This window comes from Carettochelys insculpta, chromosome 1, assembly GCF_033958435.1.
Source record: "Carettochelys insculpta isolate YL-2023 chromosome 1, ASM3395843v1, whole genome shotgun sequence".
Taxonomy (NCBI): Eukaryota; Metazoa; Chordata; order Testudines; family Carettochelyidae; genus Carettochelys; species Carettochelys insculpta.
Window position 1 is genome coordinate 248,163,189 of NC_134137.1, and position 20,643 is coordinate 248,183,831.

Below are 20,643 nucleotides of genomic sequence, written 5' to 3' on the forward strand. Positions count from 1 at the left end.
TGTTGTCCTGCTGCACCATGTGGTAGCGAGGCTGTTGTGGGGGTTGTGCTTACATAAGAGGCTGAGAAACTTCTTCTAAGAGGATTACATTTGTGCCCACCCCACTCTGACTCCCCCACAGGCACCATGCAGTTGGGGTCTTTCCCACACTCAGCCACATCACATTGGTAGCCCCCAGTCCAATAAAAGGATGTGCCTGCCGTTAGGTGCTGCCAATGCTGCCAGGCCTCACCATGTCCTGGCTTTCTCTTGGCGAGGACTCCAAGGACGGGAAGGATATTTTGGGGTTTGCAGCTGCCTGGGGGGGAGGTCTCCCCCAGCAGCTGAGATTTTTGGGGGCTTGCTGCCATCCTGGGTGCTGCTTCAACTGCCCCCACACCAAAAATATTTTTAGGACCTTTCTGCCACTGGGTGGAAGTCTCCCCCGGTGGCTACGAATTGCGGGGCCTTGTAGCTGTCCAGGGGGACAACTTCAACTGGTCCCCTACCAAAATATTTTTGGGGCCTTTCTGCCTCCTGGGGGAAGTCTCTCCCAATGGCTAAGCTTTCTGAGGGCTTGCAGCTGCCCATGGGCATGACTTCAACTGGGCTCCCACTGAAAACCCCCTACATCCCACACTCCAACAAGGACCTGGGGAGCTTGCTGCTGCCAGGGGAAGTCTCACATGGCAAGTAAGATTTTTGGGGTATTGCTGCTGCTGGGGGAAATTCTCCCCTGGTGGCTAAGATTTTCAGGGGTGTTCAGCTGCCTGTGGGGAACAGTTCTAGTGGCCCTCAAGCCATGGACTGCATGTCCCAAAGCCAAAAAAGATTTCCAGGGACCATGTCAATGCGCCATTCAACCTCCCAAACACCAAACCACCCCACAGTGGCAATGAAATTTGGCAAGTCCCATCCCCCGTGTTGGCAGCTTCTGTGTAGTAAAGAGGGGAGACAAAAATCTCTTTTCCTAGACTTTTCTATCGCCTTTCTTCTTACTTCGCACCCCTTCACCTATGGAAGAGTGGGCGGAAGGCCAGTTGAGAACACAGACTGTGCATAGAAGCTGTATAATGGATTGGGAACTGAAAAACCCTCCCCTTCACAACTCTTTTTTTCCCCAAATCTTTACTGTCTTCTCTTTCTTCATGCTTTTCACTGTCCTTGAATTATTTTCAGAAATCAGATGCAACTGGGGAGAGTGGACAGTCAGTAGATGGCCAGTTGAGAACACAGACTGTGCAACGAAGTTGTTCTAGTGAACTGGGAACCAAAAAACCCTCCCCTCAGCAGCAATCTTTTTTCCAAATCTTTACTATTTACTCTTCCTTCATGCTTTTCATTGTCCCTGTGTTATTTTCAGGGATCAGATGCAATCAAAGGAGGAGGGATGGCCCATTGAGAAGACACACACCTGCTGATTTTTATAAAATCCTTGATAATTCAGTTACAGCTACAGTTTTAAAAAGCAATCCAGTTATGGAAGAAAAATTATCTGTTAATTTGGCAGTCTTTGTTGATGCCCCATTTTTCCTTCCTTCCACCTGGGAAAATGGACATTTACTTACCACAGGAGGGAAATGAGGGCAATACAATGTGGGAAGATGATGTCAAATGCCAGTGAAAATATCCAGATTGCTACAGGGATGAGAGAGCTGTGGGATAGGTTCCCACAATGTACTGCTGCAACAGTCGATGTTTGCCAATTGAGTGTGGCAGCAACAAGTTGACTGTGACGAGCATGTGGGGAGGTGAGAATAGTCAAATTTGAATTTATAAAATCCAGTGTTACAAAACCGATATTAATAAATTTGAATTTATCTCATAGAGTAGATGTAGTAGAAGGTTTTTAAGCATATTAGGAACATAATCCCAACAACAGCACTGATCCTTTACTAGACAGAAATAGCAGAATTATCAATGATAATGCAGAAAAGGCAGAAGTGTTGCAAGCGAGAAAAAAGATGATGTAGTCATGTCCTATAACAGCTCTTTCCATTTCATCTCAGGAGGATGTTAAACAGCAGTTACTAATGTTAGACGTGTGAATCAGCAGGTAATTATTATCCAGATAACTAGCATTGGAACAATGGGGAAGACAGGAAGAAGCCTAATAGTGGGCCAGTATTGAAAAGATATAAATGGGATGGCCTGGGTGATTATAGACAAGGCTATGGTTTAGTCACAGATTCTGTGACTTTCAGTGACCTCCCCGTGACTTCAGCCTGTGGCAGTTGGGAGCTGTGGGGTCTGCTGCCAATAGGGGTAGGTAACTGTGTGGTGTCTATGCTGCCTCTGATGGCTCCTGGATCTCCTAGCCATGGCAGGTGGTGGGGTACCTTGCAGCTTCCAGCAGGGAACCTCTGAGTTCCAGGCCTCCATGGACAGCAAGGGAACCCCTGAATTCTCACCCAGAATGGATGGCAGGCCCCCCACCCCCACCAAGCTGTGGGTGACAGAGGAACCCTGCAGCTCCCAGCCACCATGGGTCATGGGAGAACCCAAGAGGGGTACCCAGCAGCTCCCAGCCACCACAGCAGGTGCAGGAGGACCACCTGAAGCTGTGAGTGGTAGGGGTAACCCTGCAGTCCATAGCTGCTGCAGGTGACGGGATCTCTCAGAGCTCCTAGACCCTGCACAATTGCCCCACTTCAGGTGATGTGGTGGCCCACAGATCCTCATTTTGTCACAGCCATGTTTAGAAAAAGTCATAGACAGGTCGTGGCTTCCCTTAATTTTTCTTTATTGCCTGTGACTTTTTTCTTTATTGCCTATTCTTTATTGTTTGTGACTTACTGAAAATATCCATGACAAAATCTTAGCCTTAATTATCGGCCCCTCAGTCTGACATCAGTATTGGGCAGCCTAATGGAGCAGCTGATATAAGACTGAATTAATAAAGAATTAGAGGAAAGTAATATAATTAATGCCAATAAACATGGGGTTTGGGGAAATAAACTTTGTCAAACTAACTTGTAGTATCAATTTTAGATTATAAAAGTCATGTGTTAATGTAATACTTAAACTTCAGTGACTCATTTGACTCAAGTCCTGGACAACATTTTGATTTTAAAAACTAGAATGATAGAAATAGGAAAGAAATTTGGAACTTCAGCCCCAGAGGAAAGTCCTGACAAAAAACTCAAACCACTTCTTCATTCCAAGTAAAACATGCAACATAATATCCAGAGAATAGGCCTAAAACCACACCCTAGGGTGGGAGGGAAAAAGAGTAGGCAGTGCCCAATATGAAGGTACAAAGTATCTCACTTTCCCCTTTTTGGAGCAAAAGCCTCCCTTCTCCAGCTGAAGTGTTCTCCAGGTTGGAGTCCGTTATCTTTAGAGTCAAAAAAGAAGTCAAGTGGGAGTATTAGGAGAATGTAGTGCACCTCCTGGAATAAGAAGCTTGTCTGGTGGTATTTAAGACAGGATGCAGATGCAGATGCACCATGCATATGATTTATATATTTTGTTAAAGTATTCTTATACACTGCAGTTCAGTCACTGTGTCTAATCACAAGGTTTAATGGTCTTAAATAGCTCTCTAAGGCTGTGTCTACATGGCCAAGTTATCTTGAAATAACAGCAGTTATTTGGAAATAACTTTGGCAGCATCTAAATGACACACACTATTTCAAAATAAATTTGAAATAGCGGGTGCATTATTTTGATTTCGGTACAACTCATGCCATGAGGAATAAGGTCTATTTTGAAACTGCTATTTCGAAATAGGCGCTATTAACATGGAATAGCACTATTATGAAATAAACCATAAGGGGCGCCAGTGGCACTATTTCCAAATAGCGCCATGGACCCAGAAATGCTATTTTGAAATAGCAGGGTGCTATTTATAAATTAATTTTGTATGTGGTTGTGTTATGTCGAAATAGCCACTTCAGAATCTCTTATTTCGGAACAGTGCTGTCGTGTGGACATAGCCTAAGGACCCAGCTCATTTAAAAAGTGTCCTACAGAAATCCCTTTTTCATTGTTTGCCCAGACTTGCCCAGAATCTGTAAATTTTTGTATTAAATTGGGACATAGGATTTTTGTCATTCCAAGTCACTTTCTTTTCAAGTCATTCTGTAACAGTCTTAATACAGAAAATATTTTTCCAAGTTACATTTACAAAAATGGTCATTTGCTTTTCTGTTAGTTTGAAAATCTCTGGAGTACAGTGCCTGTTGATGCTGGTGGAAAACTGAAGTACTGTGATTTTTTGAAGAAGTTCAACTCTGAAGCAGAGACAATGCCATCAGATACTCAAAGCATGAAAAGTGCTGCATGTTCCTCCAAGCCTGCTACCCCAGCTGAACCTCAGCCATGGTTGCCTTCTCAACCTTCCCGCCCCAAGACAGCAGCTTCTCCTTTAGGTCAAGTAAAAGTAGGTGTTTGATTATTTAATGACTTTTATTGGTTTTCATGTTTAATAAGGGTGTTACTAATATCAATAGAAGTAAATGAAAATATTCCCTTTGACTTCACAGGGCATCAAATCAGGGCCAAATGTTTCTTAATAAGAGGCTTTTGCACTTTGCAGAGCATTTGGTGGTGACAAAAAATGGACTGTATAAACTGTGTAGCTGTAGCTCAGTTGAAACCAATGTGGTTAAGCTATTCATACCTGCTAAGGATCTGGGCCATTGTCTTACTAACTTACATATGACTCATATTAAATACCTGTTGTTTAGCATCAGCCAGTCACATTTGTAGGAACAAAGTAAACAGTCCTAGTAAGCACCTGAAAAAGCAACAAAAATATTAAGATTTTTACCTTTTAGATCACCTGCCCAACCCAGTATTGGCCAAAAGTCACTAGCCTTTGATAGCTGTTAGGTGGTCTCTGTGCAATGTACTAAGTCTAGTTCTCAGTGAATGCTTATCTGGGTCACAGATCTGCTGTCACAATTGGCAGCCTTGTCTGCAGACTCAGCACAGAGGCCAAAGACTGAACAGACAGAGGGACTAGTCTGGCCTTATCTCCACTTCGCTTTGTTCACTAAGGGCATTTTGTGGGAATTATGGATTTGGGAAGGCTCACCAATCTGACTTAAAATTTAAAGATTAAAGGTTCACACCTTTCCCTGGCTAACTTTTATAGTCTGAGACAGCGTGTGCCTCAGGCTAGAAGTGAGTTTTTGGGAATCCCAGTGATTACACAGACAACACTTTTAGCAGCACTTATGGACTACGTCTACACGTGAACACTACATCGAAATAGTCTATTTCGATGAATAACGTCTACACGTCTCCAGGGCTGGCAACGTCAACGTTCAACATCGACGTTGCGCAGCACCACATCGAAATAGGCGCTGCGAGGGAACGTCTACACGCCACAGTAGCACACATCGAAATAAGGGTGCCAGGCACAGCTGCAGACAGGGTCACAGGGCGGACTCAACAGCAAACCGCTCCCTTAAAGGGCCCCTCCCAGACACAGTTGCACTAAACAACACAAGATCCACAGAGCCGACAACTGGTTGCAGACCCTGTGCATGCAGCATGGATCCCCAGCTGCAGCAGCAGCAGCAGCAGCCAGAAGCCCTGGGCTAAGGGCTGCTGCACACGGTGACCATAGAGCCCCGCAGGGGCTGGAGAGAGAGCGTCTCTCAACCCCTCAGCTGATGGCCACCATGGAGGACCCCGCAATTTCGATGTTGCGGGACGCGCAACGACTACACGGTCCCTACTTCGATGTTGAACATCGAAGTAGGGCACTACTCCTATCCCCTCATGGGGTTAGCGGCTTCGACGTCTCGCCACTTAACGTCAATGTTAACATCGAAATAGCGCCCAACACGTGTAGCTGTGACGGGTGCTATTTTGAAGTTAATGCCGCTACTTCGAAGTAGCATGCATGTGTAGACACGGCTATGGTGTTTTTATTTTACCAGGATGATATTATTAAAGCAGCATGTAACAGATACCAACTGAAAGATGTCAAATATATTCAATATCTGGTTACAGGCAGAGATTTGACTTAACAATGTTATAACAATTAATGCAAATTATTTAGCTAACTGCAGTTATGGTCTAAACCTATGCTATACTGGCAGGGTACAATACTCACTGACTCCTGTGAACAGCCCAGAAGCTGAGGCCTGCTGACTTCGATCAGTGAGGAAGGTGTTATTGCAGTGACTAGAATACAAAGTCAAAAAATGGAAAAACAAAAGGTTGTTCTAAGAATAGCAGTAGCAAAGATAACAGAGATAGCAGAGATAAATAGAGAGAAGGTGGTTCTCTGGCAAGGTGATGAATACACCTCAGGTATGGGTTCTGTACTGCGCACCCTACCCCGTGCAGCAAGGAGTTCTTAATACCCACTTTACCCCAACACTGCCGTCCTCGAGCAAGCTGGAATCCCAACCATGTACACCCTCCTCAGGCAGTGTCGACTCCGCTGGCTTGGCCACGTCCACAGGATGAACGATGGAAGGATTCCAAAGACATCCTGTATGGTGAGCTAGCCTCTGGCAAAAGACCTCCTGGACGCCCCCAGTTGCGTTACAAAGATGTCTGCAAGAGAGACCTCAGAGAGGTAGACATCGAGCTGGACAACTGGGAAGATCTAGCAGATGACCGCAGCAGATGGAGGCAGGGGTTACACAACGGCCTTCAGAAGGGCGATTTGAAGATCAGACAGCTAGCAGAGGAGAAGTGAGCGCACAGAAAGCACAATAAGGATTTGCCAGACACCCACTATATCTGCAAGAGATGCAGCAAGGACTGTCACTCTCGTGTGGGTCTTTATAGTCACAACAGACGCTGTAAATGAAGTCCTCAATTGAAACTTTAAAGGGCGTGATCCATAGTCTATGCAGACTGAAGGATGCCTACTACTACTACTACTACCTCATAGTGCTCAAATACTGATGCTAAATTAAGCTCCAATTCCTTAAAGCTCCTGAAATACACCAAGCTTCTTGGTGACCTTAACTTGGGGTCGTCCCCTCTGACCATACCCTATGTGTCAGTCTTTCAAGGGCAATTCTGGTAAAGGTCAGGGGGTAAACACCATTAAGTGACCTTTATTTGAATTAGAGTAAGGCCATCACACCTTTCCAGTCAATGGTAGGTGGAGAAAACATGAATACTAGTTCATATTTGAAAGTGACTCAAGTAGCGAAGATTGATGTAAATGACTTGACATTACTAGTTTGACCTTAACTTTTCCCATAAATGGGGAAAAAGAAAATTTTGCAAAAAGCCCCTCGTGCTGGGTCTTACTGGCAGGCTGCTTGCATTACTGCTGACAGGAAAGATGGGCCTCCCCTGAGCCTGAATTAGTTATACTGTAATGGCTTCTTGACATGTGGATATATAAAAGCAAAGTTTTATAAACTACCATAATCAAACTACACTTAAACTAGCAAAGGCTACAGCTTAGAAACACCTGGACAGGGCAATGTAGGAGAATTTTCTGCTATAGCTTTCCAGGACTGCAGTCCTCTCTGACATTTCTCCCCAGCACTCATATTCATGGAAGATAATGAAAACCTTAAAAAGTGAAAGAATGAAAGAGTTAGCCAGTATTCCTCCTAACATTTTGTATCCCTTGGCTGTATATTCATCTAGTCAGCAGCTTATAATTTCTACAGTGCGTAGAAAAAATATTCATCTTATTGCTAACTATACTTAGATGTTTAGCTGGTGAAAAAAGCAGTAGCCAGTTGAACAGATTAGAGGTGCAACAAACTTTCCATGGCTGGTAGGTCTAAATGCATTGGCCTGTTGTGAACTTATTATTGAGTCCTTGCACTGGAGAGACCTAACATAGGAACATAAGAATGGCCATACTGGGTCAGACCAAAGGTCCATCCAGCCCAGTATCCCGTCTGCTGATAGTGGCCAATGCCAGGTGCCCCAGAGAAGGAGAACAGAAGACAATGATCAAGTGATTTATCTCCTGCCATCCATCTCCTGCCCTTGTACTGAAGGCTAGGGTACCATACTTTACCCCTGGCTAAGCCATTTATGGACCTAACCTGCAAAAATGTGTCGAGCTCTTTTTTAAACCCTAATAGAGTCCTGGCCTTCACAGCCTCCTCCGGCAAGGAGTTCCACAGGTTGACTGTGCGCTGTGTGAAGAAAAATTTCCTTTTATTAGTTTTGAACCTACTACCCATCAATTTCATTTGGTGTCCCCTAGTTCTTGTATTATGGGAAAAGGTAAATAATTTTTCTATATTCACTTTCTCCACACCATTCATGATGTCACGTGCAGATGGTCATGTGCTTCCTTTCAGAAAACATGACACATGAGGACAGATTGAAAGAATTGGGTTTGTTTAGTCCAGAAAAGAGAAGACTGGGAGGGAGGGGACATAAAAAGAACTTTCAAGTACCTACAGGGGGGTTACAAGGAGGAGGGAGATATATTTTTCTCGTTAACCTCTGATGATGGGACAAGAAGCAATGGGATTAAATTGCAGCAAGGGAGGTTTAGGCTGGACATTAGGAAAAGCTTCCTAACTGTCAGGTTGGTTAAGCACTGCAATAAATTGCCTAGGCAGGTTGTGGAATTTCCATCATTAGAGATTTTTAAAAGCAGCTTAGACAGGTACATGTCAGGGATGATCTGGATGGTTCTTGGTCATGTTGTGAGGGCAAGGGATTGGACTTCATGACCTCTGAAGGTTTCTTCCAGTTCTACTACTCTATGATTCTATGATTCATTTATGCCTACAGGATTGATCCAATTCTCTCTGAAATCAATGGAACATTCCTCATTAACTTTAGTGGAAGTTGGATCTGGATCCAGCAAGATCATAGACGAGGAGCACAGGCCCACCAGAATGCACAGTCCCAGTCTGTCATCACAACTCATCTTCCTAGAAATACTCTTGTGGCTGTGCATAAAAGGGGCATTGGGGTCTTGGCCAGGATTTATGCTGTAAGCCCGAGAGCTGCAAAAATACAGAGGAAAGTCCCTGTGAACATTACATGATACTCTGACTCCTTCACAAATGTCAGTGCAGCTCACACCATGCCGTCAAAGGCTGGGGGCTCACAAGCCCATGCTTAATCCCTCCTTTTTTCTCAGAATGAATCATAAATTCAATTGAGTAAGAAGTCTGCTACAAAGAACAACTATTGCTCTTCTCCTGGTCACACCCTCTTCTGCTGCAGAAGAGACCGTTGTGATCACTGAAGGGAAAGTGGAGTGATCACTGAAGTGGAGAATGTTTAGGAATATACTTTGCACCCTTCCAATCTTTCTCTGTTGGAACAGGACTTCACTGTTCCTCTCCATGCTGCTTAAAGGGAGGGGAATATATGGCTGTATTACAGGTATGCTTGGCAGAATTCAATTTTTTAAAAATAATTTTAACAGATACTACTGAGGTTTACTTTTAAGCATTTTTGACATCTATTGCTTTAGACTTTCACAGTTGTGGTAAATTATAGGGGGAGCACACAAAGAGGGGGTCAGACAGCAATTATTTAATGATAGATTTTAAAAGTTGGTTTTATAACCAGAAAACACAAATTGTCAACACTACATGTCAAAATATACAAAATAAATATCCCCATATCAAATATGTAAATTCTCAAGCATTATTTTTCTTACTTCGCCTGTCTGTAAATTTCGGTTATCATCAATTAAAATATTTATTGTTGGGTTATGTGTTTTTGGTGAAATGGTTGCTTACTGACATTTATGAATAAAAATCAAATACTTGGAAGCTTAATTATAAGGTTCTTATTGTTAAAATTTACAGCAAGCAAATTCAGATATTTAACTTAAACTCTCTCTATTCAAGAACTTGGGTATTTGTTCTGTTTATTGTGGGATTAATGCCAGTTGACACATCTTTGGAAAACAAATATGTCTGCCACTTACAGAACAATAGGTTTGGGGGGAATAAATATAACTGAACTATGGGTTAAGCAGAGTCAAGAAAATACAGACAGAAAAACAGTAAGTGGATTCAAGGTAGATCAGTTTCCAGCCTCTTAACATGGATCTTGTCATTTTAACATGTTCATCCAAGTAGCATTTTTACTTTAATGCTGACACAAATCAAATCATGAATAAGGATGCCTCCAGCATAGAGGTACTTTAACATTTTGAAGCACTAGAGCTGTGATGTCTTCTAATGTTTGTCTACATATATATTCAAATTTGCCTATTACTTTAGACTCCAGTGTCCAGCCGGCCTCGTACTGCAGTGGCATGGTCCCCACCTTTACTGAACTGTGAACCAATAGAAAATAAAATAAGAAAGATCATTCAACATTCCTGGAGAGAACTACTGAAAGACTTTAGAGAGAAGGATGTTGACCGTCTAGGAGAAGTCTCAAAGTCTGATTTCTTAGGTTGGTTGCCATCTGAAAATTGTGGTATCTCACATTAAAATGTGCTCCAGTTTCATTCTAGGTGTCAGTCTATGGGAAAACACTGACCTTAGCAAGTGGTACTAGCTTCATGAGTGATCTGAATTCTATTACACTATTGTAATGTAGAATCACTCAAGAAGACTTTGGGGGAATGTACTGCTAGGCAGACTTCACTGTTCATTTGAAAGAGTTTTAGCATGGTTTTAGCGGGTGTTTGCTATACAGCATAGCATACCTACTGGAAGGGTGGCTACACTGCCCAGCAGAATACTCAGTTTGTAGAGCTGGGTAGTGATAGTAAGTATAGGCACAAGATCTTTACCCCAGCACACGCTTAAGTGGCTCGGTTGAAGTCAAATACAAGACTTTTATATATTTCAGCGAGAGCATGATTTCATTCTTAGATAAGTATGCTGCTCTGCTACAGTGGATTTGAGGATGGATGATTCTCTGTGCCTTCTTTTGCCAGTCAGGATACCTGTCTGGACAGGACAGACTTTTGACCTAAATAATAGCAGATAGATTCACATACCATTTTAAAGGAATATGTTTTGGCTTTTAAGAGCTATAGCTACTGCTCAGCTAATATTGGGCTTATTTCCTGCACTGTTTATAAAACTCATTCAAGTTGTATCACTTACCTGTTCTCCTGCTAACAATGAATTGTTTCTCCCACCCCTATGTATACCATGATCTGGATAATGCATATGTGATAGTCTACAGAACTTGTGGTTTATCAGCATATACCCAATAACTAGTCAATCTGATTTTTGTTTTAGAACAAGTCACTTGTTCTCAAGGATGGCAAAGTGATTATCATTTGTTATTTCTTTGTTTCTTTCAGCCTTAGCAGAGAAGTTCAATTTGGATTTAAGTAAAGAAGAGGTTAGCCAAATAGCGACAAAATATGACATTAAGAACAATGACAAATTTGCATACTGTGACTTTCTTCAGAGTTGTGTCCTATTAATGAAACCACAAGAAAGTTCCCTGCTACAAAGGATGATCATTCAGAAGCCTCGAATATCGGTACATTCAGGGGTTTGTCTAGCTCTTTGTGGATCATTTCTGATGTGGAAACAGGGTATTTTAGGGCCTGATCATGTAGTCATTTTATGCATAAAATCCCAGTGTCTTTCCATGGAGTCTGGTGATTTCCACAGACTTGTTTTAATCATGTGTTTGAATACCTACCTATCTCAGAACTGCAAGGAACCTTGAGAGGTCATCAAGTCCAGTCCCCTGAAATCACTGCAGGACTTATCACCATCCCTGGCAGATTTTTTTTCCTTGCCCCAGACCTCTAAATGGCCCCCTTAAGGATTGGGCTTTCAACCTTGGGTTTACAAGGCCAGTACTCAAACCACTGAGCTATCCCTCCCCTGCTATTTACTTCAGTCAGAGCATCTCCACGCTGGGGTCCTGCATGTCCAGTTCAGAATACAGTACAACCTGAATTCAATTTGATTAACTATCAGCAACTGAACAGCTATTTTACCTTAAAAACATGTTGGGCCTATAGAAAAGCGCAAAGGTAGACAGTTTGAGCTGATGTGTTTCAGGATGAATGTCTATCTGAAAGGTAATAAGAGTGGGTGGAGGATTCTGTCAGGAAACTGGTTACTCCCAGAGTCTCTGCTTCGGCCCTAGCCCCACACAGTAAGGACAAGTCAGGGAGCCACTTTAATCTGTGCCTCTTGTCAATAGTCTTTTAAGGACAATCTGCCAGATGGGGATAGGCAGTGTGCACTGTACTCTGGCTACTCTTCCTGACCTGCATCCTGCCTTTCTCACACATGCCTCCTATATGCTCCCTGTACCAGATGCAGGGAAGAGAGATTCATAGAACCTAACTTTTCCCAGCTGGGCATCCTTAGCAAGGACACTACTGGCAGCTTACCCTTCAGTGGTACCCCCTTGGGATAGCTGTCGTCTTAGGAACTATCAATTATTCATTGTCAGCATGGAAACTAAGGCAAAACTATTATGTTTTTGCTTCAGAGTGTTTCTGATTTTTCACACGACGTTCCCTTTGCACACAGATGAGACACTGTAAAATTCTGTGTCATGACTTGGGATGGACAGAGCCATTTAAGCCCTTGTCTTGTTATTCATTTAGGTGTACAAAATTTAGTGAAGTGCCCGTCTGATGTTTTGTGCACCTGTACAGAATGTAAGTTTCACAATGTTGTACTAGAGTATTCCTCTCACTTCACCATATACAAGTTCACACCCATGAGCATAAGAAAAATAAAATAAATCCCTCTCCATGACAGGAGAAATAATAAAACTATCCCGTGACTCTCAGCCCCTTCATTTACTCAAAAGCCAAATAAAATTTGTAGGCAACACAGAGACTCTGGGAGTGTAAAAAGAAGGGTAAGTCTCTAATACAGAATAGTGCAAATTGGTTGGTAAACCGGGCGTAAGCACACCATAGCTGCGTCTACACGTGCACGCTACTTCGAAGTAGCGGCAGTAACTTCGAAATAGCGCCCGTCACGTCTACACGTGTTGGGCGCTATTTCGAAGTTGAAATCGACGTTAGGCGGCGAGACGTCGAAGTCGCTAACCCCATGAGGGGATGGGAATAGCGCCCTACTTCGACGTTCAACATCGAAGTAGGGACGTGTAGACAATCCGCGTCCCGCAACATCGAAATAGCGGGGTCCTCCATGGCGGCCATCAGCTGGGGGGTTGAGAGATACTCTCTCTCCAGCCCTTGCGGGGCTCTGTGGTCACCGTGGGCAGCAGCCCTTAGCCCAGGGCTTCTGGCTGCTGCTGCTGCAGCTGGGGGTCCGTGCTGCATATACAGGGTCTGCAACTAGTTGTTGGCTCTGTGTATCTTGCACTGTTTAATGAAAGTGTGTCTGGGAGGGGCCCTTTAAGGGAGCGACTTGCTGTTGAGTCCGCCCCGTGACCCTGTCTGCAGCTGTGCCTGGCTCCCTTATTTCGATGTGTGCTACTTTGACGTGTAGACGTTCCCTCGCTGCGCCTATTTCGATGTTGGGCTGAGCAACGTCGAAGTTGAACATCGACATTGCCGGCCCTGGAGGACGTGTAGACGTTATTCATCGAAATAGACTATTTCGATGTCGCAACATCGAAATAAGCTATTTCGATGTTGGCTGCACGTGTAGACGTAGCCCATCTGTTTAATAAGGCTACATACATGCATGCATTGAGGAACAATTGGGGAGTGGAGCTCATGTTTTCAAGATAAGGGACTCTGTTCTCAGAAGCAGTTACTCTGGAAGAGATTTGGGGTTGTGGTGTACAATCAGTTAAAAATGAGCTCTTAGTGCAGTGGCCAAGAGGACTAATGCAGTCCTTGGATGCGTAAACTGCAGAATATCACGTAGGAGTAAAAGAAGTAAATTAGCTAGAATTTGGCACTGGTGTGATTAGGGCTAGAATACCGTGTCCGGGTGCAGTGTCCACCATTCAGGAAGCATATTGATATATTGGAGAGGGTTCAGAGTAAAGCAGTGAGAAAGAATAAAGGGTTTGGAAACATGCCTTAAAATAATAGACTCAAGGAATCCACTCTCTTTAGTTTAAGAAAAAAGAACCTACGTGGGGAATAAATATTTTATAATACGTTCTGCAGCCTCGCTGAGAAAGGCCTGATATTGTCCAGTGGCTGAAAGCTGAAACTAGATAACTTCAAACTAGAAAAGAAGATGTGAATTCTTACATACTGGTAATTAGCCAAGGGAGCAATTTATAAAGATTGTGGTGGGTATCACATCATTAGTACTTTTAAAGTCACCAGTGCATTTTTTTAAAACAATAAGATGAGGTGTAGTTCACAAGGAATGATTTTGGGGGAAGTTCTACTGCCTTTGTTATACAGGAGCTCAGATGTAGGAGTAGCTGGGCCTTGAGACATGCACACTAGCTCCAGAGAGCAGGCTGGGTCCCTACAACCAGGGTAAAGCACTCCCTTTATGCTGTAAAAAGTCCCCTGGGAACTTCATGCTAGTTGACAGAAGTTTGCACTAGGCAGCTGAGCTAGTCATGCTTGGATAGCAAGCCCTCCCCGAGATAACAGTAAATTTCACTCTGGATGATCAGGGCATTGTGCCAGCTGCCCACACCACTTGAGCCCAAACAGCAGCTGTACAGTGCTTTCTGTGCACTGACAGGATGCTCTGATGTAACTGGAATTTCCAGTATCCTGTACAACATGTTTAAAGAAACTGTGGTTCCCCAGTGCTACTCACTCGCTGGGTGGGGTGCAAACAGCAGCCCCTATGAAAATAAAAACAACTTGTTCCAAAACAGCAAGGGGCAATACTTTCGCAGTTATAGCTACATTAGAGTTTGCCTGTTCTGCACCAGCTTTTTCAGATATCAAACTGTTGAAAGCCTGTATATAATGGGGCCTTTATTTTTTTACACTCCTCCTGGACACATCTAATTAACTGTCTGATGATTTAGCCATCACAGTCAAAATCTGAACATGACAACTTCCAGACTGAAGAGTGAATTTCCAAAGAGTCACAAATAACTGAAAACAGCAGTTTGGAAGGAGAGCAGTTGGGTAACTTTAATTGCTGGTGCTCTGTAACATGTATAAAAGCACTGAGGCCTTTGGGGTTTTGGGGGGTTTTTGTTTTGTTTTGTTTTGTTTTTTTAAAAAAAAAACTACATATACCTGATAAACAATTGCATTAATTTGACAAGCACATCACAGTAACACAAATTCGCAGTCTTGACAGAGCTTACGTGTTTCAGCTTCACTTTCTGAAGAATATTAAAAGGTAAAGTGAATCTAATAGCATTTACCCTGCACCAGTCAAGGTTATACTCTGTGTCTGTGGTACAATCAGAATTTCTCTGTATCACTTTTATATTTTAGTACATGACTACAGTTACCTACCATGCTCTTTCTAGTAAAAACTGCCCATTTTTTCCCCTCGACTTTGCTAGAGGAGTCCTGGACCACAGAGCCTGACATTTTTCAATGCAATGCTTAGAATCCAACCCCAGATCTTGCACTGCTGGAGACCAATGAGACGAACTTTCAAATCCTATGATGAAAGTGGGAGTGGGCTGTTAAGCGTTCAGGATTTCAGGCAGGTAAATTACCTTTACTAATCTAAAACTAACAGACTGAAAACCAAAGACTCGAAATTACTTTACAAAAACAGTTTCTGAAATCATGACAACTGTATGTTTGCAGAGTTACTTGCTGTGACATTGATATTGGTGCTAATTATACTGGTAATCACCCTCTTTCCCATTCATATGCAAGCACACCTCTTCTTTCACACCAGAGTGGAGAAGAGTGGGCTTCACATGCGTAGGAGGGCGAAATTCTTTCTACCAGGCCTCTCTACAGTCACTACAACAGGATCAGGATTCAGTGAAGCGCCAGCTGGTATGTTCTCTTCTGAAGGGGGAAGAACCTTGTGTACTCCTCCTTATCATAAGGCAGCCCAAGCTGGCATGCCCTCCTATTGCAGGCCACAGTTTCCCAGGAATACCTGTCTCACTTTCCCCTTCAAGTCCTAGTAAACAGTGCAGGTGGTCTTTCTTAGTGCTGATGGCCCTTGTGAGTACCAGGACCACTCACCATGTCCCAACTCTCCAGGATAGCCTTTTCTGGCCTTTCGGCTATGGTCCTCTGGCTCCAAGAGCATTTATGTATCACCCTCTACTGCTTTTAACCTTCATCCCTCTCCAGCCTTCCCTTGCTTAGGACAGACAGTTAGGTAGGAACTCTACTCGCTTCCTGGCCCTTAGCCCTTGTCAGGTCTCCTGAAACTGTCTCTGTCTTGAAAGTGGGTCTGCAGGTTAGTCTCTCTAGTAGCTTCCTCATAATTCTTCTTTCTGTTCCAGTTGTGCCTACTGAGAGTCTTCCACTCTCTACATCTTTTCTTAGAAAATACCTTCACCAGTCTCTTCCCTTCTTCTCACTCACTACCTTTCTTAATGATCTTTTGTTGCTCCCTTGAATTGGCCAAACCGGGGACAGCTGCTCTGGCACAAGGCCACTGGTTCTGCTTCACTCACAGGGACCACACCCCCTGAGACACACTCCTTGACAGGAGGAATGGCTCTGTCTTCTCTTTCTGCCCCACCCTTGCTAGTGCAACACAGATCTGTGGTACCTAGGAAACCCTCGCCTCCGCACAGGCTGCTTAGATCCAGCACCTTACCAAAGAGTAGACCCACCCCAATGTCAGTGTCTGTGAGACTGCTCCCCACCTGCAGTGCATTAGACCACTGTGAGACCAGGGATTAGTGCTGTGCTCATGGATTCACGCCACTGGGGAGTTTGATTGCTGCTTAGCATACATTTTACTTGTTGTTTCAAGATCCTTGACATTTCTGTAACTAGAAATCAGAATCATAATATGAACTATTGTCACTGTATATTTACCAGTCAAGTTGCTAGGATAGAAAAAAAATGATGCATGAAGCTGTTTAATTAACATGAAGTCCAAATGGGATATCAGTGACCTTCTCCACATGGTATCTCTGCCACTTAAAATATCTAATAAAATAATGGGCCAGTGCTCAACTGAGCCATCATTCTGCACTCAGATTCCTCAGGCTGCCAGGAGCCCTGGTGTAACTTAAAGCAATCTGAAGACCTAAGGGAAGAGGTCCCGCAGAAACTGCTTAATGCTCTGGGATCAGGTAGTGCAAGGTGTGGTCCCACCTCACCACAGATACGCTCTTCAGACGTTCCCCTTTATGAAGGTAGGAGAGTGAAATACCTAAAGCTAGATCAGCTTTTTGTCTGAGGTTCCCCACCACCATCCCATACGAGAGGAACTTTCTGGCTGCTTTGTACTATCTCAGAAGTGGAGAGCCCCTAGAGTTGGGCAGGAATCTGGCCCACTGTAATTTTTAAAACTTCTTATGTAACACCAAGTTTATTTGTCAAACATTTCGTAATAACTTTGTAACTCAAGCCGCTCTATCCCTAGCAAATAAATTAAAAGAAAAATGAAACCAATCCAGTTGTGTGATAGGAGAATATATTAGGTAAGTTCATTTTTTCCCCTGCAATGCTTAAGTGGTACTCTAAAAATTTCCTTAAGGTATTACTGACAAAAAATTAACTAATTACATAAAAAACGGTGTACTTGGCAAGCCAAATGGCTTCAGCAGCTCCTTAGCTTTCACTTGATTTCACAAGGTCAGGAATTAACTGCAGCATAAGCAATAAAGTGCATTTATGCATATTAAACAATACCCATTGAGAATTATGTGCCAATCAAGGGTTGTTGTTGGTACAGTTAAATAAGCCCACAAAGGAAGGAGAAATCAGAAAAGGGGTTGCAATGAGGTGTGTTTGAAGTGAGATGTGGTAAGGAGGCTGCGAGAGATATTTTGATAACTTATAGTAGGAAAAGCTCTCTGCTGTCAGCGCTCTCAGCTTTCAAGGCTGGGATATATGGGAAAGGGAGGAGTAAACAAACTGACCACTACTGATACCAGTGCTCTGCATAAGCACTTCAGCTGATGAACATACATATATGTGGCTACTGTAGCACCAGCACTACAGCGATTTCAGGTACTGGGGGGCTCAGACTTAACTGAGTGTCACATAAAATCAGTGGCAACCAGTAAAGTAGAAAACAGGGCAATCAGATCAGAAGGTGTCAGACACTGGTGGAGATCCTTTTGGACAACAAACTATCACAGAGCCAGTGGATGACACTTAGAGGTACCCTGCAAGAGGTTCGCTTGTAAGACGCATCTTAAACTAAAAGAAATACTCAAAACCAGGGCTGGATTAACAGTTGAGTCGCTGGGGATATTTGATTTTGTGGGGCTCCCCAGGATCCAGGGTGAGGCCAAAAACAAGAGGATCAGAGAGGGAAAGGGGGCTGCAGGCTGAGGCAGGAGGGCGGGTTCTGAGAGGGCTCCATTTAGGGGATATGGGCTCTGGGGTGTGGCAGGGGCAAAAGGGTTTGGTGTGTGGAAGCAGGCTCAGGACAGGAGGATGGGGTGAGAATGCAGGGTCTGGGCAGTGGTTAGTGTGCTGGAGAAGGTTCCAGGTTGGGGTGTGGGGTCTAGGAGGGAGTTAGGGACTTAGGGTGCAGGAGAGGGCTCCAGAAAGAGGTTGGGATACAGAGTGCCGTGGCTGGGTGGTGGGCACTTACCTGAAGCAGCTTCCCTTCAGTGAGGAGGGAGCAGATGGCTCAGCATGCTGCCCTGCACTGGCCTACAGTCACCGCCTTCACAGCTCCCATTGCCTGGGAATTAGGGCCAATGGGAGCAGTGGGAGCAGAGCCTGCAGGCAAGCACAGGGCAGTGCAGGGACAGAACTTCCTCTGGCACTCCTGGCAACATAGCTCCAGTCCAGAGGGGACAACAGCATGTGCAGCCACACGTACCGCAAGGCCAAATAATGTGCCGGGTGTTCAGAGTCCGGAGCCCAGTTCCCTGGGGTAAAGGGGCTTCACCATAAGATCTGATTAGGACTCCCTTAGCCTGGGGCCAGGGGTTGCAGCACCTAAAGCCCCTTTCTTAATCTGGACCTGCTCAGAAATGAACATTTCATTCACCTTGGTGTCAAAGGCTCCAAGGACCAGATATTTAAAGGTATTTAGGAGTCTAAGGATACAGAGACATGCCTAGCTGGGTTTTCAGATCACCTAGGCACATAACCATCATTGAATGCAGTGGAAATTAGGCACCTAAATTCTTCTGAAAATCCCACTGTGCACCTGCCTGTGTTTTGCCCGCACCCCCATAGCTTTAAAAATCTGTCCCTTCATGTCTGTAGCATCCAGAACCACCTGATCAGTAGTACTCTCAGTAAGGGTTAAGGAAAGGTCGCTTGAATTTGCTCTTAGGAGTATTAAATTACTGAGTACCCCTTCAGAAGAGCCTATCATCACATACAGATGGGGTCTCACAGGTGGAGTGAGCAGATACTTTGGACTAGATCGTTCCTTCTGCTTCTACTGGAGGGGACCCAGAAGGGAGGTGCAAGGAAGAAGCCACCGCTGGTTAGCAATATCTCCTCCTGTGTCCTGTGGTGGGGTGTTATGTGTACAACCTCCCCCAAGTGGGGAGAACAACTAGTGGCTGCTAGCTGTTCTCAAAGGGACCATCACTTGGATCCCTGTAGGGCATCCAGGAGCTGCTGTTGTTTGGGCCAGTGTGCAATAAATCACTACCCAAAGCAGGATACAGGAGCAGCAGCCTGTGAAGGGAGGCAATAGTAAGGTTCTGGTCTTCAACGATTTTTATGAAATTCAGAACTATGGGGCTGAGCCTTCAGGCAGTTTTTCAAAGACCTTGTGAGACTTACATGCTGGCATTGTGCAAGCCCTGTGCCCACTCTTGGCTCCTAACTTCAGGTGAGCAATGCTGGTGCTGAGAGGTTATAAAATCCCCTTTGATGGAGGTTTATAAGTACAGACAAACACCTGTTGGGGATGGTCTACACATACTTCATCCCGTCTGAGCCAGCCGGGTGGAAAACTAGGTGACTTTTTGGGTTCTGTCAAGCCTACGGCTCTTTGATTTTATGACATTCTGTGTACTTTGCAGGTTCTGCGTCAGTATCACATCAACCTGACTGAGGAGGAATTTTTTCACATTTTGGAATTTTACGATAAATCATTATCTTCAAAAATTTCCTATAATGATTTCCTACGGGCATTCCTGCAGTAGGAAATAGAAGGTGTCATCAGATGCAAGCAACTATAGATAACAGCTAATGACTGATTTATAACTTCTGATTAATAACTTAACCACCTACAGCCTTTTGACATCAGCAGTCTCATAATACTTACAATTTTGACAAATGTGGTGGTCACAGGTTGTAAAGCAAATCTACATGGCAGGACTATTAATGTTCCAATAATCCATTTATCTGAAAAAAATGCTATCAATTAAAGTTGTTATAGTGATGATTCTTAAGACCTTACAGGTACTTTAATAGCAATATATTTAACAAAATCTTTCTTATAATTAAAGATTTTTATTAATTAAAATCTCTTCTCAATTTCAATAAAAAGGTCTGAAAGGCATACTATTCACGTTTATCAAATATAATAGAAATAATACGCTTAGAAAATTGTATTATTCTTCATTATTAGAAAATTGTCTGCTTTACAATTTGCCTTTTGCCTTACTTAATCATTCAGTGACATATTTATATCCTCCAGTAGCTTTATGTATTGACATGGAACAGCTACTATACTCTGAACAAACTACCTGTGCCTTAGTAACAGAGAGAAAGCTGTGCTAATCTATATACTATCAAAACAAAAAAGCAGTAAAGTAGTACTTCAAAGACTAACAAAATAATTTATTAGGTGAGCTGTCGTGGGACAGACCCGC

The 20,643-nt window shown here is 43.6% G+C and overlaps 1 protein-coding gene across 1 annotated transcript in view; it reads left to right on the forward strand.

Annotated features, from left to right (window-relative positions):
• Nucleotides 1–20,320, forward strand: part of EFCAB6 (EF-hand calcium binding domain 6) — a 193,973-nt gene extending 173,653 nt beyond the window's left edge. The window contains 5 exon segments of the mRNA XM_074983707.1: nucleotides 4,136–4,363; nucleotides 10,125–10,302; nucleotides 11,168–11,352; nucleotides 15,259–15,408; nucleotides 19,849–20,320. Of these exon segments, the coding sequence (XP_074839808.1) occupies nucleotides 4,136–4,363; nucleotides 10,125–10,302; nucleotides 11,168–11,352; nucleotides 15,259–15,408; nucleotides 19,849–19,971 (864 nt within the window). The 3' untranslated portion in view covers nucleotides 19,972–20,320.
• Nucleotides 20,321–20,643: the final 323 nt, after the last annotated feature.